The following is a 21,548-nucleotide window of genomic DNA, read 5'->3' as shown; positions in this document are numbered from 1 at the left end:
GTTTATTTTTATATACCTGCGTCTTTGGAGATTACCATCTTATTATGATAATAGTCTTACAATCTTGCTGTCTTTTACTTTTACTATTTCTGTTGGGTACTCTGCTGTATCATGTTACGTTCGCTTTCTTGTGTACATAGAACCTTGCAGACAGATTGTAGAATAATTTGCTTCTGTCTTTGGCAAAACACCTTGTAAACGATTTTGTCACTGTGGTGCATCTGTTTTCCAGAAGTAAGTCATTTATAGTGTAACATTATGGTGACATATGGTGTTCATTTATAAAGATTATACTATGAAGAGATACCAAAGGAGGGTACTTATAAAAGCATTACGAGCTCAGTAGATGCCATACATGTAAAGCAGGTAAAATTTCCTACGGCCTGTACCCCAGAGTGAAAAAGTCAGGGGTGAGGTTTAGCGATGGTGGCACAGCTCAACAAGAAGCCCTGGCATAAAACAAGCATCAGGTTTTACTCAGGGACATTATTAAACTCTGTCAACACAGTTGTTATATGGTTAAAACTAACCTACATTTATATGTATGGGATGCCTTATACAAAGACATAAGGCATTCCAAAGATCTATAGATATCTCATCATCTTCGTTTATATAGCACCACCAATTCCGCAGCGCTGTACAGAGAATGTATGTTACTCACATCAGTCCCTGTCCCATTGGAGCTTACACTCTAAAGTGCCTAACACCCACAGACATACTAGGGTTAATTTTGTCAGCATCCAATTAATCTGCTAGTATATTTTTGGAGTATGGGAGGAAACCGGAGCAAACACGGGGAGAACATACAAACTCCACACAGATAAGACCCTGGTCGGGAATCAAACTCAGCCACCGCTCAGCCACTGTGTTACCTTTATATTTCTCGTTGCTTTGTTTTTGCCCAGGTTTTCTGTGCTGTGTTTTGGGTTTCTTGTTTGTTTGTTAAATGTCCCCCATTGATGGTCATTTACTGACATTGCTTAAAGTTGTAAATCTGCACTAAAACCCTAGCAACCAATCAGACATTCGCTTTCATTGTTTACTTTACGCTAAACAAATCAAAGCTCATTGCTGATTGGTTGTACCTTTTGAGCAATGTTAGTAAATTAACCTCCATGTCTTTGAATAAGGCATCTCTCATCGAGTGTTCTCTCAGCATTTTATATAAAGTCAACCACAAATTCAGTCCTGCCGAGCAAGAGCATCCACAGGAACGTGATTTTAGACAAATTACAGCAATAATGTAATTTTCCTTCCAGGACTTCCTATGGTATCCGGAGGTGAACAGTTCTATGAAACAATGCTTCCAGTCTCTAAGCGAGGTGGGTGCCCGGCTTTATGCTATAGAAATACAATTATTATTATTATGCAGTTCTATATGGAGCAATTACTTTGTATCTTATATAGTCCATGACTTGTAGTATAAACTTGAACATCCTAGCAAGATATATAAACATAATCTCATCAAAATATACAAATATATATATATATATGTTCATTAGTTCTGTATTATGGACAAAAATGTCACATGCAATCACACTTTTAAAGATGTTATCCATCTTCAAACAATTTTAACGTGTTGATTTGTACATGTAACTTTTTTACTTAATGTATTGCTTTACTTTACTATCTTCCTGAAGAAAGTCATTTATATTCTAACATAATGGTGGCGAATTGTGTTCATTTATAAAGATTATACTCTGCAACAAAGAAAGTCCTTAGACAGAATTGAAGAGACACTGGAGGGCATTTATTAAAGCACTCGCAATTAAAGCTTGTGAAATTTCCTGCGTCCCTTTTGGCTCAGCTAAAAAGTAGGGTAAAGTTTATCGATGGGGCTGTAGCTCCAATACCCAGGTGGTTGATTATATTCATGGATATTTTTATTACAGCACAGGTAATATATTACAATTCACGGTATCCACAGAGCAGTTCTGTGTCATATCCAAGGGTAAGAAAAAAATAAGACCTCAGTAAAAAAAGGACAGTGGATAGAGAAATAAAGTGTTCAGTAAGAGTTGCAAAAGTGCACATGCAAAGCAATAAATGTAAGCCCTTCTCAAATTAAGAAATCTGTTTAAGAATATTTTATCTCCTCCCTTTTATAGTCTGCATTATACAAACACCGATCACATTTCCATACACTCTGTATGTGCACTTTATTGTTTATTTATATTTTATTGGCACTAGGTAAATGATCTTTTATCAGGATTTTGTTCTTCTGCTAAAACTCTATTTGACCAAAATATTACTTGCTGTTATGTGCTTCAGAGTGACCCATTTTACGTTAATTTAACTTCTAATATAACTTTGACATGAACGTTTGCTTCGTCAGTGCTGATAGCAGAATATGCATCATTAGTCCAAGTTGTACATTATTGTTTTATGTCTTTACTTGCAGAGCACAACATCAAAGTCAAAAATGGTTATAGCAGGAGCCGCCACGGTAAGCCGTCTTTTTATCTCGCAATTATCTGAATTACTGAAGTGCGACCATAAAGGGTCATTAACTCTTTTGTTTTCTTCTTTAAAGAAAATAGGTGGGGTTGTTACAAATAATTTTGATGAACATACCTTTCAACTTTATAATCTAGTGTCTTGTATGGAAAATAGAACATATTTATATACATAGTCAATTTTTAAACACTTTTTGTTCAAAAGCGATTTACAGTAGCTGGTAATTGAAGGCGCCAGTATCCTTCCTTAGGCCAGATAATTAAGTAAGGAAATCTGCAGCAGGCGATCACTCTTCCCTCTGTACTAATAATATACAAAACACCAATCGTATATTTTTAGACAGTCTAACCAGTCATCAGGTAATGGTGGGTTCTAATTGTTTTTCTTTTATTTTTCTCAAGCAATCTTTTATTGTGATTTTCCTGTATAGTGTAACAACGAAAAAAGTACCATAGCAACAAATGAATAATGTATTGCACAATCAAACCATTATTTTTAATTCAAATAATTATTTCTAACGACTCTCTACAAACTGGTATGGTAGCATTGTATTGACAAAAAGATAATGTGGTACCTATATTCAAAAATGTAATCTGGTCTGGTAACCGTAGATCAGTAAGTTTAGCTTCTATAGTTGGAAATATATTTTAGATAATGTTAAGGGACCACATTCAAGAATATGTTCAAGAAAAAAATTGTAGGCCTGATTCATTAAGGAAAGTAAAGCCATGAAAATGAGTAACTCTGCACCTTGGTAAAACCATGTTGCATTGGAGAGGGGAGGTAAATTAAAAATGTGGGGACAGACCCCATAAAAAAATAAAGATTTGGAGCTCTGTATTCAATGTGCGGGTTACTTATTTGACAGTGTTGACATCAAGAATTTAAACTAACTAGTGAGAAACAAATAACGATTGATGCATAGGAAACGGTGAGAGATGGGAATTATTGGTCTTAGGGGAAAGCTCAGGTATATGGCATATGGTATGTTTACAATTACAATAATTGGCCATCATAGAAAGGACAGCAGCTGTGTCCCGTAGGATAATTGTGAGTAAGACTATTTCCTTTTATGAAGATATGTCGGAAAATCCGCTATGATCAAATAAACTGTCATAGGTGCTTCCTTCAATGGGGAGGAATTCTATTAACCGCGAGGAGAAAAATTATTGAGATTGTCACCGCAGACTGTTCTGGAGACACATCGGCACCTAGCAACTAATTGAATCCCCCCCCCATACCTGTTTACTGCTGCATATACAGATTTAATCACTGAAGGAAGCATGGTCTTTCACTTAATGTGATCTATAACAAAAATAAAACTAGAGGCCAAGGGCAAGTATACAAACCTGACAGCCATTCTGTGTCTGCTCAGTTAGAATAACACCTTCCCCTAACCAACAGCTGCAGAGGAGTAAAACAGTAAGTAATATAATGGATATATTATTTAGCCAGGTATAAAGATATAATTTATTTTGTGTACTGTATATTATTTATCTCAGTAATATACAGCCTGTGCTACATATTACTGTCAAATAGTGGTGTAACAGTTTAAATATTGGCATTTTAGGTCTCAAATCATATTAATTAAATCTCTTTTATGCTTAAATGATGAGGGATCAGGATCCAAAACGTTTAAGCAAAACTGTTGTGTGCCACCAAAAAATATGCTTATTATTATATTGTATTATGATTATTATTTACATTTAATTAAAAGAAAATTCATGATTTATGTAAAACTTGAGTATGACTCCTATCCCATCCGGGTTCTACATAGAATTGTGATTTCTGACTACTGTAACTTTAGTAACTCACAGTTTCTTTTTAAAGCCTGTTTCAACCAATACATATTTGCACCCAGTTTAACTAAATTGGAATGTGCTTCATTCCATCAACACTGATAACAAGTAACACACGCGAGTTACAAAGTGCAGAAAGCTGCTCACAGATTGAACACCTCATATAAGTACAATAATGTCTATACTAAGTGTACTACATGAAAATATAAAAGCTGTGAATACCGCACCCAGATATCATTACCCTACAGGTCTGAACAATCAATTTTATTTCAGGTAATCTCTTACACTCTGTATGGATTACATTGCTGCTGTTGGTTTTCTTAACCTTTAAATGTTATATATTTGTTGTCATTAATCCCTGCCCTATATGACCTGTTTTTATGTAATACCTTTGTGATCAGAAAAATATTCTCACTTTTGTTATATTTTATTAAACTAAGAAGATTCTGCGGGCCCTTAACTGTCCTTCTTAACAACTACTTTTACTGTACTTTGGCACTGTGTTCATTTACTGTTTGAGATATTGTTTTATGATGGCTTTATCATGTCTGCTGTTGTCTATGTGTTGTATGACCTATACTGTCCTCTAATAAAATAGTCTTTAAAAAAAAAAACACCAACCTGGTTTACGGTACCTCTTACATAATTACCCATGTTCACGTTTTTATAGGTGTCCCCTATTCATGTGGCCCTTTCCATACAGATTAGCTTTGTTATGCTCTAAGTGGTAATGTAGGTATTGCTTTACTTACTATCTTTGGCACATTTTACTGAAGTGCTGCATATTTGAGGACAATATATATGTGATCAACTTTTTGCAAGTTAAAAAAAAAAAACACTATACTCATGCCTGAGACCCTGTGTTCAAAACATATTGCTTGGTAATACCAAAGTAATTTACCATTTTTATGCTATTTTCGCCACTAGAGGCGCTGTTCTTTTGGCGTCTTTAAAGCATAATTCACTTATCTGAGGATGCAAAATGACAGCTTCCAATTATGTTTGTGTGCAGAACCATGTCTGCCTATATGTTGTCTACTAAACATTTATAGGAGATTATAGTGCAAATAGCACTACTTAGAAGCAGTGTGTCCGACCTTTAAAATACAGGAAAGCTTTCTACATACAGTTGTATATAGCATTTTCTTGTCCTGAAATGTGACTTCAGTCACTTAAATCACCTTTTTAATTTAAAAAATAAATATGAAGTATATCTTTCTGTTTTACTTTCAGTGGTCTATAAAGAATAACAATGGGAGCGCAGAGTCTCTCGCCCAGTACAAAGTGAACATGACCGCTGTAGAACCGGTTTTGGGGAAATTGGCCGATACAAGTGACGTTTACTGGATCTTGCAAGGTGCGTTAATATATGTATTATAAGTATATTTATTTGAACAAGATTATTTCAGGTTTGTTGTATTTTTTCGCTATGCTATGACAGGGCTGATTCTAAATGAATGTACTGTGCATGAACATTATTAATAATGTAAATAACATAGTAAAACTAGGCAGTGAATATAGCATCATCAAGGTGTTTCCCATAGCAGCCAATCAGATTCTAGCTCTTATTTTCTAGACTGTACAAGATAAATGACAGTGATTAGTTGCTACAGGCAACACATCCACTTTTCCTTGTTAAAAGGTTTTGATACATCTACCACATGGATTGTTCATGAATTTGGAAGACTTGACAATGTTGTGACTTAGGGCTCATACGCAGGCGTTAAAATGTAATGCACGATAATAGCATAGCCTAAACCTTGTGACTTGTCCTCACTTTTAAGCATATTCTCAAATCCTCCCTATTTCATAGTGTGCTATGTATTTATTGAGCGCTCCCTAAGAACGCCTTTGTATCGTACCAGGCGTTAACACTGAATCGCATTGATTATTTTTTTTTATTAAATATTCGCATTATAGCACATTTAAAAGGTCTTTAAGAACGTGTGTTAAGATTGTAATTGTAATGCCACTGTGCAGTGAATAGCCAGCATATACAGACTTATAGCCAGCATATACAGACTTGCATACTGCTGGAGCATGCACTTAATTACACAGTAAAAGTGAAACCTAATAGACTAAAAAAAGATAGATAAATGTAAAAATGACTGTAACTGGTCTTGTCTTTGTATCAGTGCCTGTGAATTCCAATACTCTTATTAAGCACATTACCCCATATATCCTTATCATTGTGGTGTATATTATTCAATATACAGTTTACATACCTATGCAACCTTATGATTTTTTGGTAGATTTTAATAAATAAATAAAAACATGAAAAATGTCAGAATTCCACGTCAAAATACCCTTTAGGATTTCCAACTAAATGTTACCGTAGAAAGTCAAGTGATCATGATTTGCTCCTATTAAACTGACTGTTATTCGCAGATCCTGTTTCTGAACATTTGTTTAGTGAAAGTCGCAAAATGATCACCAATAAGAGAATTGATGCCTACAATGAAGTTGCAGCTGCTATATTAAATGGTACCAATAGAAGATCAAGAGCAAATATCAGGATGTTCAGTGTTTCCAGACTGATCTCAGAAGAGACTATAGAGCAATCACTGGATGGTCTGCACATCCCAGAGACCAGCAGAGATATCGTGAGTACCAGAGACCAGCAGAGATTTATCAAGGACCAAAATCGGGACACATGCCAGTAAACACAGCCCTGTCCGCTCCGTCATCGATCGGACACTTACTACAGCCTATGATTTCGGGGAGTGAACAGGGCAGGGTAGGGGCGGTGATCATAGTCTCGTATGCATGCTGTAACGTGTGTTTACAAACAAGTGCAACTGAAAAACTGTTTATGTTCGGTAGACATGAACAACATCCTAATAAATGTATTTCATAGGATTCATTTTACTTTTTTGATCATTAATGCCTTTTATTAACTGGTGATGGCATTAGTTCTTTTATTATTTTTCTGTGCGGTCTTTTGCGATTTTTGTAATCCACATAAGCCATAGATGTATTGTGCAGTGGTCTTGTAGTAGAGCACAGCAGACCTACACCCGAATTCAACAGCGAATGTATCTTGACATCCGTGCCTTGATGAATTGGCAGTGCGCAGCGCTGATTTATGTGCATTTTGATGAATCGGGCCTATAGTGGGTAACAGAGACCAGCAGAGAGAGAGAACACCAGGGACCATAATTCCACACCAAAATACCTTTCAGAAAGTCCAACTAAATATCTCCATAGAAAGACAAGTGATATTAATTTGCTTCTATTAAACTGACTGTTATTTGCAGATCCTGTTTCTGAACATTTGTTAAGTGACAGTCACACAATGATCACCAATAAGAGAGCTAGTGGGTCCCAGAGCCCATCGGGGATCTAGTGGGTCCCAGAGCCCATCGGGGATCTAGTGAGTCCCAGAGCCCATCGGGGAACTAGTGAGTCCCAGAGCCCATCGGGGAACTAGTGAGTCCCAGAGCCCATCGGGGAACTAGTGAGTCCCAGAGCCCATCGGGGAACTAGTGAGTCCCAGAGCCCATCGGGGAACTAGTGAGTCCCAGAGCCCATCGGGGAACTAGTGAGTCCCAGAGCCCATCGGGGAACTAGTGAGTCCCAGAGCCCATCGGGGAACTAGTGAGTCCCAGAGCCCATCGGGGAACTAGTGAGTCCCAGAGCCCATCGGGGAACTAGTGAGTCCCAGAGCCCATCGGGGAACTAGTGAGTCCCAGAGCCCATCGGGGAACTAGTGAGTCCCAGAGCCCATCGGGGAACTAGTGAGTCCCAGAGCCCATCGGGGAACTAGTGAGTCCCAGAGCCCATCGGGGAACTAGTGAGTCCCAGAGCCCATCGGGGAACTAGTGAGTCCCAGAGCCCATCGGGGAACTAGTGAGTCCCAGAGCCCATCGGGGAACTAGTGAGTCCCAGAGCCCATCGGGGAACTAGTGAGTCCCAGAGCCCATCGGGGAACTAGTGAGTCCCAGAGCCCATCGGGGAACTAGTGAGTCCCAGAGCCCATCGGGGAACTAGTGAGTCCCAGAGCCCATCGGGGAACTAGTGAGTCCCAGAGCCCATCGGGGAACTAGTGAGTCCCAGAGCCCATCGGGGAACTAGTGAGTCCCAGAGCCCATCGGGGAACTAGTGAGTCCCAGAGCCCATCGGGGAACTAGTGAGTCCCAGAGCCCATCGGGGAACTAGTGAGTCCCAGAGCCCATCGGGGAACTAGTGAGTCCCAGAGCCCATCGGGGAACTAGTGAGTCCCAGAGCCCATCGGGGATGTAGTGAGTCCCAGAGCCCATCGGGGAACTAGTGAGTCCCAGAGCCCATCGGGGAACTAGTGAGTCCCAGAGCCCATCGGGGAACTAGTGAGTCCCAGAGCCCATCGGGGAACTAGTGAGTCCCAGAGCCCATCGGGGAACTAGTGAGTCCCAGAGCCCATCGGGGATCTAGTGAGTCCCAGAGCCCATCGGGGATCTAGTGAGTCCCAGAGCCCATCGGGGATCTAGTGAGTCCCAGAGCCCATCGGGGATCTAGTGAGTCCCAGAGCCCAATGGGGATCTAGTGAGTCCCAGAGCCCAATTATGACATGTCCTAAGACCATATTTATGCCACTTGCTAAGTTGGTTCATAGAATATTGTGCATTCAATTTATCATCTTTGGAAATTCCATAATATAAATACTCCTGCTCTTCTTTGTATAAATTTACTTGCTTGAAGAATTCTAATTTAAAGGGGATTATTTCCGTCCTTGTTCCTGCAGACAGAGTAGTCCTGTGGATCCCATTCATGTTATCACCACTATTCCCTTGATGGAGACTCCAGATTTATATTCTGATTTAAGGCCAGACAGGTGACATCTCGCACAGCTCCGTTTTGGGTCATAGTACTATACCAGTCTACTTAACTGATAGGAAATTCAAAATGACTATAATACAGGTTCACTGGGGATCCCCTTAAGATGATATAGACCAATAATGTAGTTTTGAGTGTTTGGTTAGCATGTTTTTGCTTTGTGGTTTCTCAAACTACATGGCTTCTACACCTTTGCTTTATATACGTCTTGATCTGTAATATCCGCTATCTCTGGGTGTTTATTGAACTTTCATTCTACGTTTCAGAGCGCTATGATCCTGATGAACGCCTACTGCAATAAAATCATAAAGCCCATCGACGGTTCCTGCTGCCAGCCCTCCTCTCCCCTCACGATCATACAGAAGTTGGCAGCATTTTTCTTCGTTTCATCTGTCGTGGGCTGTGTGTTAATCATGGTCATCCAGCGAAACAAGCACAGGAAAAACAAGGTGTGTAGTGACCTAGAGAGCGGGGAGGAGAAGAAGCCGGCTACAGTCACCCCTGCGGCTTCAACGCTGGAGGTCGCCCTGTTCTCCTGCTTCAAGCTCGGCCTCATCATGGCTTACTTCTACTTCTGTGACCGCGCAAATCTCTATATGAAGGAAAACAAGTTTTATACCCACTCGTCTTTCTTCATCCCCATTATCTATATCCTGGTGCTGGGTGTATTCTACAATGAGGACACGAGAGAGGTAATATTTGTATTGGCATGTTAGTGTCTGTTTGTGTAATGGTGCTTATGTGTATGGCTTAATGTATCAACCTATCTTAGTAATGCGATCTTGTAAGACGTGTTGGGGTGATAGTGAATGATCTTGCTGTGTGGTGCATGATCAGAAATAATATGATCACATAGGACGTGTCTGTAATGTCTCTTAGGTTCCATTTGTCAGGTGAAAGGAATGTGGAGGCAAATAGTGTTTCTTAGTATGTGGCCTATCAGTCCACTAAGAACCAGTGGCATCACTAGGAGACATCTCAAAACTCTCCCTATGTTGGACGGTCTGTTGCTCAGTCTATCAGTTTGGACAGCGATTGCATTAACCAGCACTGGGATTCATAAAGGCTCTCCGTTCTAGAGCATGTAAGCGTACACATGCTGAGCTACAAGTATAAAATAGGCCCTGTTCTAGATCGTTAGTTAGAAATTGATGTTTGATTACCTGGTATATATGTTAAAAGGTGAGTAGATAGATCAATGGGGGTATATATGACCACCTGCATACTGAATCAGGGGGTAGAATTATCAAACGCTCTATGAAATAAAAAGTGGAGGTGTTGTCCATGGCAACCGATCAGATTCTATCTAGCTTTTATCTAGCAAATTCTAATAAATGGCAGCTGAATCTGATTGGCTGCTATGGACAGCACCCCCAGCTTTTCCTTTTTATAAGGTTTGATAAATCTGTGTATTTGCCTGAAGAGTGCATTGGAACATTGTAGTGTGCTTTCTGCAGTAACTATCAGTTGGCATGACCCACCATATTCCACCACAGCAACGTTCTCTCTTCAGTACGCACTTTGGTACCTTGGCACCAGAATATGTATAATTCAGGATATAAATGAAAAAGGAGCCGGTATTTTCCTTACATGGAAAATAATAAACTAATTTGCACCCCTTGCATTGTAACATGGTTTGTCCAGGAGCAAATTTACTCCTTTTTTTTTTTGCCTTACTTTCCTTAATTACTCAAGCCCAAGGTGTTTAAAGACCTCATCCACAGCGGCGTGGTCTCCACTGGATGCAAAGTATTAATCTGCAGCTGGTCATATTTATTACCATTGTGTAAACTATTTACTTAATGACGTGTGTACCGGGTGACAGAACATCATTTCCAAACCAGTGCTTTGACTCAAAAGTTAAAGTTATTACCTTACATGTCGCTCACTTTTTTTGGAGAGTGTATACCCACCCTCTCTAAATTAAGCTGATTTTGTTTTTATATCCTCTGCCCTATTTAATGATCTGCTATATATATTATTACATTGATGTGAATCTGCTAAATTTGTTTTATTGTTTGCACCAGTGTAATCAAGCTATATATGGTTTTAGGCTCATACAATTTAGTGTGCTGAAATTTTAAATGGCGTTATAGAAATAACGCCTCTTGATACTGGATTGTGAGACACTAATATCATCTTGCACAAATGTTTGTGTTTTGTGTTTTCAGACTAAATTGCTGAACCGGGAGCAAACTGATGAATGGAAGGGGTGGATGCAACTTGTCATACTAATCTATCATATGTCTGGAGCCAGTTCTGTAAGTAGGGTTAGATTATAGAATTGCATTGCCCAGTCTAAATCTGCCGTCACATCATCATCATCATCATCTATTTATATGCAGTCACATGCAGTGATTTGAGGCCAGGTTGCTCTAAAATGCCCACATTTGCCCCAGACCACTGACTGTGAGCCCAACAATCTGCGTATAGCATTTGATCAGATGTTGATTGGGGCCGTTGAAATATCCAGTCTAATGGCTGAATGGCTGTATTTGTCCATGTGTAGCTTCCCTCAACATGCCCCTTACTACCAAAAAAATGACATTTGTTGTTTACTTTAACTGTGCTACAAATCAGTCACTTACAAAATATTGCTCTGTGGGCTTACCTCTAATAAGGACGGCATTTATATTATATTAATAGGCTGAATAGCACTATTGGACTGTAACCTCTCATCTGTGCAATATATGCAATGTTATCCATTATCCTTCTACTGCTCATTGTCATTATATTTTTCATTTGCTGTGTAATGTATTTTGACTGTTGTTTGAGCATAATTAAATAACTGAATATAGTAAATGCATTGGTGATGGGACGTCTGCCGCTGGACAGATGCTTCTCTGCATTTTGGTTTAGAAAATGCATCGATTCATTCCTATTTTTTCCCCCCTCCCAGTTCTTGCCAGTGTATATGCACGTTCGGGTTTTGGTTGCTGCATATTTATTTCAGACGGGCTATGGACACTTCTCCTATTTCTGGCTGAAGGGTGACTTTGGACTCTATCGTATTTCCCAGGTATGACAATATAGAAATATATATATATATATATATATATAGTTATAGTTGGTGGAATTCTATCTTCATTATGGACCCTGCACAGTGGAGTTTATATATATATATCTATAAACTCCACTGTGCAGGGTCCATAATGAATAACTTCCGAACAGACCAGCTCCAGCTTTTGTAGTGTTACCATCAAATAAAGAATTTATTACAAATACATACTGAATGTTGCAGGTTCTAAGCCTAATAGATAGAAATATATAGAGATACATACATACATACATACATACATACATACATACATACATACAGTGGGTGAAATAAGTCTTTCCACTTCCGGATTATGGCCTCAACAGTGCTCACTGGAACATTCGGCAGTTTAGAGATCCTTCTGTAACCAATGCCATCAGTATGTTTTGCAACAATAACATAGCGAAGGTCTTGAGAGAGCTCTTTGCTTTTACCCATCATGAGATGTTTCTTGTGTGACACCTTTGTAATAAGACACCTTTTTATAGGCCATTAGTTGTGGGTGAACCAGCTGGCAGGATTGCTTTCTAATTACTGATAGATTTCAGCTGGTGTCTTGGCATTCCATGCCTTTTTGCACCTCCCTTTCTTCATGTGTTCAATACTTTTTCCCTGTGTAATTTCATATTATTGCACAAAATTTAATTTATGGACATCTATGGTCTGATTTCTTTGCATGTGTGGATTGCAAGGGTTGTTGCTGACATTTGGTGTAAATTTTATTACAATAGCCACATTAAATATATATTTACTGAGAAAAATGTTGCTTATTTATTTACCTTCCTTCCTCCTACTGGCAGAGAATTTGCCCCACTTCTGGAATCTCCACCATTAAAGGATATGTGGCTTATGTTTTTAATAAGTGTAATAATTCTGTTGAGTCTATTTTCTAAATGCAATCCCTGCCTATGTTTAATCAGTAGATACACTCTACTAGGGATTGTATCTAACACATACTTACCAACTTTTGGTTGTTGTACCAAGGGAGATCCTGGGGGCCGGTGGGCATGTGGGGGTGGGGCTTGCTGAATTGCGTCATTTGGCCTCGCCTCTTAAACAGGCGGCACAATTTTACCCTATTCCAACAGGGGGCGGGGCCACCATGACTCGATAATCGTGTTACTAAGCCCCACCACCACCATCATGATAACTAACGAAGGATGCTGCATGCGGGAGGATGCCCTGCTCTCTCAGAAATTTGTGAGTCTCCCGGACATTTAGGGAGGGTAGGCAAATATGATCTAACACGTACATAAAACAGATGGAATTCAGCTGCCTACTCTGACTGATAACAGCGCAGGCTGTGGAATGTTCTCATTTTTAGGTACATATTAGATACACTCTATGGTAGGTTGTATCTAACAAGCAGTTATGCATATGCTGGGGGTTTGTTAGAAAATAATATTGTGTGTGATATTCTTAGAACGGTGTAAAAAGACATTTACTCTGTAAACTCATTTATTTGCTTATATGAAAAAGAATAACTCCCTAGGCGCATAGAGTGTAGAGCATGTAAGAAGGTGTCACAGAACAGTATATAAAATAAACAAACATTTATTAACAATGCAAGTGTACATGCTAAGAAGTTCTGACCAGAACAAAAATAATCACATCAAAATGGAATAAATAAAACCCATATGGGTAAATATAAACAGTGGGCAACCACAATAAATACAACACAAAACAGAGACAGGGACACTGATAGCGATGGTATTCCAACAGGTCCCTATAAGTGCTAAGCAATTTGCCCACTAGTCAGTAAAAAAGATCGGTAGGCACAGTCTCATTCCAGTGAGTATAAAACATTCAGAAGAGGAGTCGCTATCAGTGTCCCTGTCTCTGTTTTGTGTTGTATTTATTGTGGTTGGCCACTGTCTATATTTGCCCATATGGGTTTTATTTATTCCATTTTGACATGGATTATTTTGTTCTGGCCAGAACTTCTTAGCATGTACATTTGCATTGTGAGTAAACATTGGTTTATTTTATATATTGTTCTGTGACACCTTCTTACATACTCTACTCTATGCACCTAGGGAGTTATTCTTTTTCATATCTGCCTTTCGGGGAGTGTGGATTCCCTCCCCCCAACTCTCTCGCTATACGGCTGCATTATTTGAGGGAGCGCAGTTGACCCAATATTTTTGCACGTTCATTTGCTTTGCAGTTTACAGAGAGATGATAAGTATTAGTAGCTAATAACACTGCATACACCATAATGTGCAAATTGACAGTGTAATGGAGCTCATGGACAGCCAGTGCCAGGAACTGAATGACGTTTGTTGAATCTGATCTATGCTGTCAGTAAATGACATTAAGTACTTACATATTGTTTGTGTTCCAGGTGATTTTCCGCCTGAACTTCTTGGTGGTTGTACTCTGTATAGTGATGGATCGGCCATACCAGTTCTATTACTTTGTTCCATTAGTTACTTTCTGGTTCATGGTGATTTATGGATCGATGGCGTTATGGCCCCAGATTACCCAGAAGATGGCCAATGGTAAATATAAATAATATGTATTGCATTTGTGTGTATGTGTCCTCTATAGATAGATATAGATATATATATATAGATATAGATAGATAGATAGATAGAGATATATATATATATATATATATGAAAGGAATGTATATATGTATCTTCATTTCAGCATTATAAAATATATCAAAGAATTATAAATCGTTAGGTGCAAAATTAAGTCAGTGACTCATGCAGTGTTATGAATATTCATTAGTAGTTCATTAAAATAATTAAAGTAAAAATATTATTGTTTGGTTTATATTTCCATTTGACAATTTACGTTCCCTTTCTCCTAAAACATTTTTTATTTTATAAACAGCCCCGTTTAACTGTACAAAATAGCGGTGCCCTCATGTCTAATAGATGTATTGCTGGAAAGTTATTGATTGCTAAAGTGAGGGAATTATTCTTCTCTGTTGCCACAGAGGGCGCTGTTTACTTAGAACTGATGACTTGTCACCTTAGGCATTACAGTAATGCAGTAGGGTGATGATAAGCAGATATGCAGACATATTTTTCTATATAGAGTGAGTTCTCTACCCTGTTATGTAGAATTGTATTGTTTTATAAGTATTCTAGGAAACCCTTTAAAATATAAGGCATTATAAGATATTCATTTAAATCTCCCCACTGTCATGATCTGTTTTTCTATTAACCCTCCATAGTGTTCCGGACACTTGCACATGGTGGGAGCCATGCTGTGTACATTGGTTCAGCCAACAAGGCTGCAGCCTATCAGTTCCCTAGGAATTGGTGACATCACTGAGGCATAAGCTGCATTCTCATGAATATTTGTTCAGCCCAAAAAATGGCTTCTTCCTTATGTTCAATTTTTTTCATTCTCTTCACATAATCATTTTCTATGTCTCCTACACATAACGATCATGTGCTATATACATTAATAATAAATCCTTTCTTTCTTTTTTTTTTCTTACAGTAAACTACTTGTGGAATTTTGGCCTAATTTTAAAACTGTCTTTCCTGCTGTTATGCATATATCTTCTATCATGCTCTCAGGTAAGTGTACATGGATTTTTCCCTTATTTTTATCTCTATTTTTTACCTTAATCTCTGACATCTTGTAGTACCTGTTATGACGCAGTATCACTTTTATTAATTCCAAATCATTAGTGAATTGGCTGCAATGAACAGAATGAAATAATGGTAGCATCCTAGGGGCAAACACAGGGTTTCTACAGGGGGGTTTCCAAATGCTTTATTTCAGAAGAAAGGGGAAGAAAATAAGACTTGCGCAATAATAGTATAAATAGAAAAGTGCAATGTATATAAATGTAATAAATTATGTTAAAGAAGAACAAAAGAATGAGGCATAAAGTAAGCTGTACATTAATTACGTCTCTGGTAACTTCCTCTCACTCCCGCCTATAAGACTTCTCCCGTGCTGCGCCCCACTTATGGAATTCCCTACCACGCTCAGTCAGACTTTCCCACAGCCTTCAAATCTGTAGACACTCTTTGAAAACCTATCTCTTTTTTAGAGGTGACCTTATCCTCGATAACACTATTCACACTAATACACCTTCACAACTATTTCTGTCTTCAGTCTGAAACACATTTACTCTTGTTTCAGCTGTGCCCTCTCCCACTTAGAATGTAAGCTCTATAATGAGCAGGGTCATCCATACCCTTTGTTTTCATGTCTGCGTTTATTTTGTCTACCTTGTAGGTCCCTGTTTTATGTATGTCCTATTTTCCCTACTGTACGGTGCTGCGGAGCACTGTGACGCCTTACAAATCTATGATAATAATAATATAAAAAATTCCACCTTAATATTAATCTCCTTTACATAAATCCATTTTGACCATCTCACCAAACTAATATAATACTTTGTAATTTAATGCAACGCTACAAAATGAATACTAATCTTCCCACACATCTAATTACAGTTAGTGCTACAGTTACACTCGCCCAATGCTTCACAGTATAAGTGACTTCTGCATTGTCTGTCTTCTTAAAGTCACAGCAAAACACTAGAGCCAAAACATAACAGTGGCTATTTTGTTGAAGTCAAAGTTCAGATTTCCACAAAAATGAGTCTAGGGTTAGATTTACTAAGCTGTGGGGATGTTGCCTATAGCAACCAATCAGATTCTAGCTGTCATTTTGTAGAAGGTACTGAATAAATGAAAGCTAGAATCTGATTGGTTGCTATAGGCAACATCCCCACTTTTTCAAACCCACAGCTTAGTAAATCTAGCCCTAGGTCTGTAGACAGCGCTCTAGTTTATTTAATGCAGACACTGATTAACTAGAAGCATTTCTCCCTTCTAATACACAGAATTGTCATGGTTCGAGTGTAGGGTGTTTTGGACAATTGGATCCCTGCCTTCCACAAATGCACACCTGCATCCAGAAAAATGGCCTGCATTTAGCCTTCAATGGGAAACACTGCTTCCCTATCACACATGAGCTCATGGTAACTATGTTTTCACTGAAAGCTGTGTCAGTAAATGAGCTTGTGACAACTAAGTACTATAAAAGGGGAAATCAGAATCGCTAATACGTCTCGAAACAGGGATCCATTCAGTTGTTCTCTCCACATAGCTAGATTCACTAGTACATAATACTGTAAGCTAAGCTCCGTAATCATGAACAGTAAAAACAGGGATATGTTTTTTCCATCCAGGGATCTTTTGAGAATATCTTTTCTCTGTGGCCGATATCCAAACTATTCGAGTTAAGCGGAAACGTGTATGAGTGGTGGTTTAGATGGAAGTTAGACCGATACGTAAGTCTTTTATGATCTCTCTCTTTATGAATATATATTTTTACAATTTTTAATACATTCTGTAGTGTCTCAGCACTCGTTATGAAAGCAGATATGTTACTCTTGTAGGATTATGGGACAGAGATAAAAAGTGACTGCTAGAGAGATTAATAGTGGAACTTATAATATTTAGATGTTTGAACCATATATAATATTTTATTTATATTGTGATTATTTTACATTTTTAGGCTGTTTTCCATGGTATGCTGTTTGCTTTCATTTACCTGGCATTCCAAAAGCATCAAGTGCTCTCTGAGGGAAAGGGAGAGCCTCTGTTTTCCAACAAAGTGTCAAACGTTTTACTCTTCTTTTCTGTGGTTTCTTTTCTGGTAAGTTTTTTACAAAAGTTTAATATTCCGTTTAACACCTTAAGGTTAGTGGCCCACTGGCTTTTTCTAAACCCATCATACACTATATGGACAAAAGTATTCGGACACTTGACCATTAGACCAACAGGGACTGTGATGACATTGTATTCAAATACATATAGTTTAATATGGAGGTGGTCCCTTTTGCAGTGATAACAGCTTCCACTCATCTTGGAAGACTTTCCGCAAGATGTTGGAGTGTTTCTGTGGGAATTTGTGACCATTCATTCGTAGAACATTTACGAGGTCAGGCACTGATGTTGGAGGAGAAGGCCTGGCTCGCAATCTCGGTTCCAGTTCATTCCAAAGGTGTGCGAAGGGTTGAGGTCAGGGCTCTGTGCGGACCACTCAAGTTCTTTCACACTGAACTCATCAAACCATGTCTTTGTAGTCCTTTGCGTTGTGCACTGGGGAACAGTCATGTTGGATTAGAAAAGAGCCTTCCCCAAACTGTTGCCACAAAGTTGGAAGCATAGCTATGTCCAAAATGACTTGGTATACTGAAGCATTAACATTTACCTTCGCTGGAGATATGGGGCCTAGCTCAAACCCTGAAAAAAAACACCCCCATACCATTACCCCTAATCCACCAAACTTCATGGTTGGTATAATGCAGTCAGGCAGGTAACGTTCTCCCGGTATCCGCCAAACCCAGACTTGTCCATTAAGCTCCCGCCGCACAGTTTTTGTGCTTACATTAATGCCAGTGGAAGTTCGGAACTCTTCAGCTATGGAATCGGCAGAGCACTGACGACTTTTACGCACCATGCGCCTTAGCAGTCGTTGACCCCACTCTGTGATTTTACACGGCCTTCCGCTTTGTGGCTGAGTTGATGTTGTTCTTAAACGCTTCCACTTTCTAATAATGATCACTTGAGTTGACTGTGGAATATCCAGCAGGGATGAAATTTCATGAACTGTCTTATTGCAAAGATGGCGTCCTATCACAGTACCACGCTTGAAGTCACTGAGCTCTTCAGAACAACCTATTTTGTGCTACAAATGTTTGCAAATGGAGTGCGCATGTCTAGGTGCTTGATTTTTATACACCTCTGGAAACAGGTCTGATTGAAACACCTCAATTCAATAATTAACAGATGTGGCCAAATACTTTTCTCCATATAGTGTATATCAGCCACAGGAACCCGACGTGTATCTACTCCTTCTGCCCGTACATTGCGTGCAGTACCAATGTTGGCCTGCGGTTGTGCTCTATGATCGCTGTCACCACGCTCACGTCAGGGAATTTTGCTATTAGGAAGCACTAGAGAAGGGGAGGAATAATATACATGAAGCACCACTCGGTCTGATAGCTGCAGCGTAATGTCTCCTTTATAATCAGATTGTAAAATCAGTGACATTCTTTTAACAGTTCCTCTATTCAATTTGTATCAACCTCTTTCTATTTAATTACACTGTTTTGTTCTAAAAGCGATTTATTGTTTAATCTCACCAAGACGACCCATTTGCATTTTATGTTGTGCGTTCAGTCAGTAAGTGTGCAATTTCTGCTGCTTCTTCAACCATGGCAAACAAATGTAAAAAATAAGATTATAAAGTGGCCTCAATACGGTGTCTGTAAATTAGGCATGCAGTCATCCGCACCTCTGTGGGCTGTTGTTACATAAAACACACCAGTGCACCCATTCTGGTTTACACTGAAGTTGGTTAGAAGGAGCCTTCACTATAATTAATTCAGTAAAAGCCGCTTTACAATAGCCCACAGCTAGTTTGTAGCATACTACATAATCCCAACACTGGAGAACTAAACCACACACTAGGAGGTCTGAGGAGGAATACGCTATGAAATCGCTCCAGACATTTGTTGTGGGATATATAGCATTTTAAATTAATGCAATCAGGATGACCGGTTTCAGATAAAATAGTAATGTAGGAAATTAAGTAGCAGAATAATGACATTTTCCTACCTGCAGTGAGAATGTAAAGAAATGATGAGGACCTCATGTGGTCTACATTAGATTCATATAGGGCCCTTCTGACCAAGTAATTACCCCTTACACTCTTTGTACATTACGGCATCAGTATATACATAGAGTCTGCACAGCACAGAACGACGCGATTGACTGATGATGTAACCAACATGAATCAGATATTCAGCTTTGTGAACACGTTGTACACGTGTTCCAGTGTAATTAAAAGAAAAAACTGCTTTTCTGCAAATGTACTGTACGTTTGTTATGGAACAAAGGCCACAGTGAGGAGTCCTTAAGCACTTTCTGTAGCCCACTCACCACTCATGTTAAATGTTAATCATTTAGCCAGTGAACGAATCAGTAGCATTAACCATCAACTAAGTTTCTCTAATAAATTTATTTGCAACGTTCAATGTTATTTCACTTTACAAAGCAGTTAAAAAATATTTCTCAATCAACTTGAGTGTCCTCTTTTTTTTTTTCATAGACCTATTCCATTTGGGCCAGCAGTTGTAAAAACAAAACAGAATGTAATGAGATGCACCCATCGGTTTCTGTTGTACAGGTAATGGTTATTTATGTGTGTGAGAAAAGAGTTTAGGAATCACGGGAGAACCGTTACAATTGGCATTGTTCTGTACTCCAGAGTTAAGAAACCTGTGGCTCTCCTTCTATATGGCATGCTGGGACTTGTAGTTCCATCACAGTTATAGCCAGAGGCTGCCTAACATTGCTACAAATAGAAGAAAATGGTACAATATGCAAAGAAAATGTAATTCTTTTCTAAGGTGACATTTTGTTAATCAGTAACAGGGAAACTAATGTACATTTATGTATATTAAATTGATTAGACATACTGTTTTCAGTGGTGATTCATGCATATGTATTGTGTAAGTGCTCTAATTGCATTTACATCTGTGGATACCCCCTAGTGCAGGCCTGTCCAACCTGCGGCCCTCCAGGTGTTGTGAAACTACAAGCCCCAGCATGCTTTGCCAGTATACAACCAGTTGATAGCTGGAAGGGCATGCTGGGACTTGTAGTTTCACAACATCTGGGGGGCCGCAGGTTGGACAGGCCTGCCCTAGTGTCTGTTTGCATTCATACCATTGTTGACCGGCTGCAGAAGGTATAAGCATGACCTTTTATATTTGTTATTTCATAGCCCCTTTCAGATAATCCCTGCCCTACCTGTCTTGTCCAAGTTTGTATAACATTTGCCCCATTACATTACTGTAAAGTACTGTATTTAGGATTTCATGCCCAAAGTTACCCACCAATGCTTTTGTGACCCCATTTGGGAGCAGCATTCTACTCGGAGATTGTGAGACTATCTAGCCAAACAAATAATGGAATTATGTCTATACCCTTGCTGTACTTTGTCTTGCTACAGTTACAGAAGTATGGTAACATTTTGTATCTCATGCTAATTCTTTTATTTTTCTTCTTGTTACATGCAGATTTTAGCTTTTGTTCTTATAAGGAACATTCCTGGATATGCGCGCTCTGTGTATAGCTCCTTCTTTGCCTGGTTTGGCAAAATTTCTTTGGAAGTAAGTACGTGATAGTGTCTAAATGTGATTAGCTTCACTTAGAATCTGTCTGTATGTTTCCTCAGTTCTGGTTGTATCACCACAACACTATCAACTCATTAGGAATCGGAGACCTCACTCAGTCTCTGCTGCCGCTGGGTCCTAGTGAATTGGTAGGCTGCACTCTCCATATTATCTCCCGATAATGTTGCAGCCGCTGCAAGAGGTCACTTACGAAGCGCAAAGCCATCCAGTGCGCTTAATATTGCACACGTTGGGGCTGGTGCAGAGTTGTTGG

General features: G+C 39.0%; 1 protein-coding gene across 2 annotated transcripts in view; it reads left to right on the top strand.

The window, feature by feature from the left end:
• Positions 1-21,548, top strand: part of CASD1 (CAS1 domain sialic acid O acetyltransferase 1) — a 40,391-nt gene that overhangs the window by 13,068 nt on the left and 5,775 nt on the right. For both annotated transcript variants that reach the window (XM_075211793.1, XM_075211794.1), the window contains exons 6-18: positions 1,260-1,322; positions 2,402-2,446; positions 5,490-5,613; positions 6,645-6,859; positions 9,335-9,760; positions 11,240-11,329; positions 11,968-12,087; positions 14,450-14,606; positions 15,565-15,644; positions 17,276-17,377; positions 17,605-17,745; positions 20,206-20,283; positions 21,179-21,271. In XM_075211793.1, the coding sequence (XP_075067894.1) occupies positions 1,260-1,322; positions 2,402-2,446; positions 5,490-5,613; positions 6,645-6,859; positions 9,335-9,760; positions 11,240-11,329; positions 11,968-12,087; positions 14,450-14,606; positions 15,565-15,644; positions 17,276-17,377; positions 17,605-17,745; positions 20,206-20,283; positions 21,179-21,271 (1,734 nt within the window). The remainder of the gene's footprint in view (positions 1-1,259; positions 1,323-2,401; positions 2,447-5,489; positions 5,614-6,644; positions 6,860-9,334; positions 9,761-11,239; positions 11,330-11,967; positions 12,088-14,449; positions 14,607-15,564; positions 15,645-17,275; positions 17,378-17,604; positions 17,746-20,205; positions 20,284-21,178; positions 21,272-21,548) is intronic.

The sequence above is a fragment of the Mixophyes fleayi genome, chromosome 5, assembly GCF_038048845.1.
Source record: "Mixophyes fleayi isolate aMixFle1 chromosome 5, aMixFle1.hap1, whole genome shotgun sequence".
In the NCBI taxonomy this organism is placed as follows: Eukaryota; Metazoa; Chordata; class Amphibia; order Anura; family Limnodynastidae; genus Mixophyes; species Mixophyes fleayi.
The sequence above is the reverse complement of the archived record's forward strand: the minus strand, read 5'-3'. Positions and strand labels throughout refer to the sequence as shown.